Raw genomic sequence first — 5,172 nt, 5'->3', positions numbered from 1 at the left:
ACCAAAGACTATATACAACATAGTAAATCAAAGCATATTGCTATTCATTATCATTATGTTCGACATGAAGTCAAGAAAGGTTCCATTATGGTGGAGCATTGTCCCAGTGATCAAATGGTTGCAGACATCTTCGGAAAATCTCTTAGTGAAGCTCGCTTTAGCTCATTAAGACATGCACTTGGTATTGTTCCAAGTTCTCGTCTCACTGATTGAGGCATGTATTATTGTATTCAAGAAAACTTTATAGTAAATTATTTTTGAATTGTAGGTATGTGTAGGGGCTCGGGTTTTTCCCTTGTTCTCCCCAAGGGTTTTTTCACTCGCAGCCAGAGACCTTTGTTTGAGTGGGGATGTTACAACTATATATATCATCTCTCACTTGACTTGGGTCTCACCTATATATACTAACTCTATATCAATATGAATCATTCTTTGGGAGCATGTCTTGTGTATCTCTCTCGTACTCTCTCTCTCTCTCTCAACAGAGGGTGCAATGTAACGACTATCCAAGAATGGAAAGGCCGGTGGTCTGCATCAAAGGCGTGCGTACAGGTGAGAGCATGTGCTGTCTGTTCATGGACTTGTGCTACGGCAGTAGCCTTGCCGATCTCCTGGACAATGCTAGACATGCGCCTACAGACCAGGTCAAGTACAATGGTGACCATATGCCTGGTATTACAGCAATGAGCCATAAGAACAGTTGCACTAATGATGTACTACATGGTGGTGGTGGCCTGAGCGAAGGGGAGGCAAGGCTAGTGCTTGAACAAGTCATGCGAGCTGTGAAGTTCTGCCATGAGAGAGGGGTTGCACATCGGGATTTGAAGCCAGACAATATTCTATTCCAGAGGAGAGGCGACCTTAGGTCATTGCGCTTGGCGGACTTCGGCTTGGCCGCCTGCACGGCTAGCATTTGGGATGCGAAGGAGGGGATCCAGTCAACACCATTGATGGGCGTGGTGGGGACGCCAAGCTACATGGCACCGGAGGTAGTGGCCGGCAAGGGCTACTATGGCTCCCACGTCGATGTGTGGAGCGCAGGCGTGGTCCTCTATGAGATGCTGAGTGGCCAGTTACCTCCTCCTGCTTTCTTTAGTCATGAGCATGGCATTGCTGATCATTATACTGACGGTGCTGCAGACTGTACTGATTACAGTGCAGAGATACAACGCTTGGGATTCGACCAGCCTTGTTGGAAGCGTGTGTCTTGGATGGCAAAGCACCTTGTGAAGGGGATGCTTTGCAAGAAACCCGACCTCCGATTATCTGTTGAAGATGTGCTTCATCACCCTTGGATCAGGAGTAGCACTAGCAATATGTTGGCCGGTATAGCCAGTACTACTGGCGCACCTGCTTGCAATGTCCACGTTGCTCCCCCTCATCATGATCAGGCTTTGATCATGCCAGCTCTAGTCACAGTGCTGTAACAAATCAGCACTCCCAAATTACCAGCTCATATGAACAGTACCGTGTCATCGGATCTGCTAATTCGATGACTTGTACATACAAAAACAATGAAAAAATATATTTTGAGAATTGGCGAGTGGGAATATGTAGATGGCAACATTAGCTGGACATGATTTAATGTACTTGTATCTCTGGATGTTCGTTTGTGTGCGTCGTGAAATCAGAGACATGCCTCATTAGTTGTAGTTCATTTGTTTGCTGCTTACAAGAAAGGCCATTTAAATATCAAAGCCTCAAGGCACGAATTATAACTGTAAACCACATCATACTCTGTATTTTCACCAACAGTTCGTTACATAGAAAATTTATTATCTGCGTTTGAATGTGCATTGCGCGTGACTGTAAGGTTGTATGTGATTGAGTATAGATAACCCATGATCCGTGACCGACTGTAAATTAAACAGATGAATGTTTAAAGTCCCAAATCTCATATTTCCTCATGGTTGGGTATAATGGTACTTTTCTAATCCCGGGTTGGATTGTGAAACTCTTACTCTTTTCGGACGTATACTATATGCAAAGAGATGTGACTTTCCACATGGTGCACGTACGAAGACAAAGGAGAAATCATAGTCATTTAAGCAAGCTAGAGAGGTCGTAGTTGTTTCAGCAACTACTGTTAATTAATATGAGAGTGAGAGAGAGAGAGGGAGAGAGAGAAATAAGGTGTAGGCCACACTAGGCATAGGCATAGACTACAAGTGCAAGTTAGACTAGGTATAGGCTACATATAGGCTTATGCATAGGCTACGCAAAGGTGAGTGTGGCCTAGGATTACATATAGGCTAGTCTAAGGCATAGGGTCTATATGCACAAGCTAGGGCTAGGTGATTATAAGCTAGATTGGGCTAGCAAAGGGTACATTAGGTAGGGCCAGCTATAGGCTAAGCTAGGCATAAGGTATGTTAGGTGAAAAAGTAGGCTTGCCGTAGGCGAGGCTATGCATAGGATAGGCTAGGCGTAGCTGTAGGCTAAGCATATGCACAAGCTAGGCTAAGCTAGACCTCTGCTATGCATAGTCATTACAAGAAAATACACCTATTGATGAGTAAATAGATGTATTTTATGAACTGAGAAAAAAAACTTACAATGGCATATATAGACCCATTTATATATGCATTTATAGGCTTTTTCCTATAGACATACTATTAAATTTATAGGCGAGTAACTTGCAAATAAATGAACGTTGCAATGTGTGTGTGTAGATAGAGAGAGCCTATGTGACATACTGAGAGTGAGAGAAACTCTCACATCCTCATTGACTTCATCATGGTACATATTCTCTATTTTATCACCATTATCATTATTAGCATCATTATTAATCCTCAAACCTTCGTTTTTTCCTCTTCATGTGAACCTTCTTAATTTCTTGGCCCCATCCACTTGTAGATTGCAATATTATAAATCACATGCACTTGAGCTATTTAAAATCATTTCCATCATCATGCTACTTTTCATGACATTGACTAAATCCAAGTTATCATCAATCCTTTCATCATCATACTATTTTTTATACCATTGACTAAATCCAAGTTTTCATCAACCCTTGTATCCTCCTTAGTATCCTCAAACATCACTAAGAGAACGGATAGTGTATGCAAATCTAGGCACATTAAATGAGTTAGTTAATTAGGGTTAGTGAGTTAATGAGTAATAAAGGAAGCAAAGTTTTAGGAAAATATGCTTTTCTGTAAGGAGGAGATCCTTTATTATAGTGCCAATTGTATTGATGTTACCATCATAAGATTGATGGTAGGCTACTCTGGAACCCCAAGAAAGGAGAAGCGTAGCATATGTGAGACAATGAAATTATCCAAGCCAATGAGGATCATCTTCGTAAACAACCAAGGAAAAGAAACAATTGACATTCATCAATGAGCCAAGAAGGGTAGGCTTTTTGTAATGTTGAGATGCTATTAAGTTACCTCAACTATTTAAATTCATGGAGAATTTTATATGCCTTCTCTTTATATAACTAGTTTATGATTTTTCTTATGATTATATTAATAAAATCTAAAAAGTTTAAAAAAATTAAATCTATGGGATCCACCAATGATGTTTTGAATGTTGGAGCTATATATAGCTTACCATATCTAGACTAGGTGTCACCTATATATATGTAGATTGTGATCGATATGAAATAGTCTTTGGGAGTCACCACAACAAAAACGAGTCATAGACATGCATGTTAGACGCGCAAAGTCGGGCGCATCTATCATTGTGTCTATATGTGCGTGTAAAAGAGCATATAAATAGACGCAAATTTTATGTCTATATATCTGCCCAGATAGATGCAAATATAGATGCGTTTTCAGACGCGTAATTATTTAACCACTTGAAATTGGACTTAATATAATTAAAAAACCCAGAGTTAATAATTACTTTTGCATTGCTCTCTAATGAATGACAGTTCCTCCAATTGACAAGCCTGATATAAGTAATTAGCGGCAAGCGACATAAACCTTATTATACAATTAATAGCAAGCATTGCATGTATCTCGTAATTTCTCTGCTTGAAGATGATAAAAAATACTTTCTTTTTATTATGGAAAATTCAATTTAGCTTTAACACTACAAAAAAAAGGCTCCATAGATGCGCTTGTAGACGCAATATTTGAATTGTGTTTAAAAATGTCGGGCACGTTTATTACCGCGTCTACTAGCGTGTCTAAAATTTCGCGTCTACAAGTGCGCTTATAGTGAAAACTACACGCGCATATAGATGCGCATATACACCCGAATAGAGATGCTCCTATAGACGCACTTATAGATGCGCATATAGATGCACATATACACGTGCATATACATGCGCACATACATGCGCATATTCACACGCATATACATGCGTACATAGATGTGATTTCACCTGCAAATTAGATGCAAATATAGACACGGAAAATAGTGTATGAAAAAAAAACCTCAAAGGAGATGTGGTTGTTTAATGCGAGCGCATCTACAGGCGCGTCTACTCTGTGGATCAGACGCGCTCTTACACATGCCATGTCCACAAAACTCAAAAAAACCTAGGAGGTTTTATGGATCTTCAATACTTGCGCATCTACGAGAGCGTCTACTCTGTATATCAAACGCGCTTGTAGACGCGAATTAGCAGTGAAGCACAAAATAAAACTAGGAAAAGCAAGCAACAAATAACATACCCAAAGCTAAGATGGAACCAAAATACAACTCAGAGTAAGCATAGAGAGAGAGAGAGAGAGAGAGAGAGAGAGGGAGAAAGAGAGAGAGAGCGAAGAGAAGAAGGACTCACCTTGAATATTATGATGGGTAGCGGCACAACTACAAACTCCTTCTTCTCCTCCATCTCCTTGCTCTTTGGCTGTTCTCCTCATCACAACAAACATACCAAAAGCTAAGAAGGTAACAAAATACAACTCAAAGCAAAGATAGAGAGAGAAAGAGAGAGAGAGGGAGTGAGGGAGGGAGGGAGAGGGAGAGAGAGAGTGAGAGAGACAAAAAGAAGGACTCACCTTGAATTGGTGTTGTGATGGGCGGCGACAGGGCTACAAACTCCTTCTCCTCCCTCTCATTTCTCTTTGCCTCTTGCTTCCTCCTCTCTTTACCCTTTCTTCTTTGCCTCTTCCTTTCTCCTCTCTTTGTGTCGTGCGCCTGTCAAAAAAACCCAAAAGAAACCCAAGACGGGACTACTTTGAAAAGAATGACACACCAGCAATATTTTTCAATTTT

At 40.5% G+C, this 5,172-nt stretch overlaps 1 protein-coding gene across 1 annotated transcript; it reads left to right on the top strand.

Annotated features, from left to right (window-relative positions):
- The first annotated feature begins 512 nt into the window (after nt 1-512).
- LOC148018080 (phosphoenolpyruvate carboxylase kinase 1-like) lies at nt 513-1,427 on the top strand. The gene has a single exon (XM_087661543.1). It carries the CDS (start codon nt 513-515, stop codon nt 1,425-1,427), a length of 915 nt encoding a protein of 304 aa, XP_087517669.1.
- Nucleotides 1,428-5,172: the final 3,745 nt, after the last annotated feature.

This window comes from Lygodium microphyllum, chromosome 21 (genome assembly GCF_053477565.2).
Source record: "Lygodium microphyllum isolate KBCC chromosome 21, Lygodium_microphyllum_v1.1.10, whole genome shotgun sequence".
NCBI classification, from domain to species: Eukaryota; Viridiplantae; Streptophyta; class Polypodiopsida; order Schizaeales; family Lygodiaceae; genus Lygodium; species Lygodium microphyllum.
Note: the sequence above shows the minus strand (reverse complement) of the source record. Positions and strands in the feature narration are given on the sequence as shown.

Excerpts from the sequence above, each read along its gene's own strand:
- LOC148018080 (XM_087661543.1), top strand. The coding sequence starts at position 513 with ATGGAAAGGCCGGTGGTCTGCATCAAAGGCGTGCGTACAGGTGAGAGC.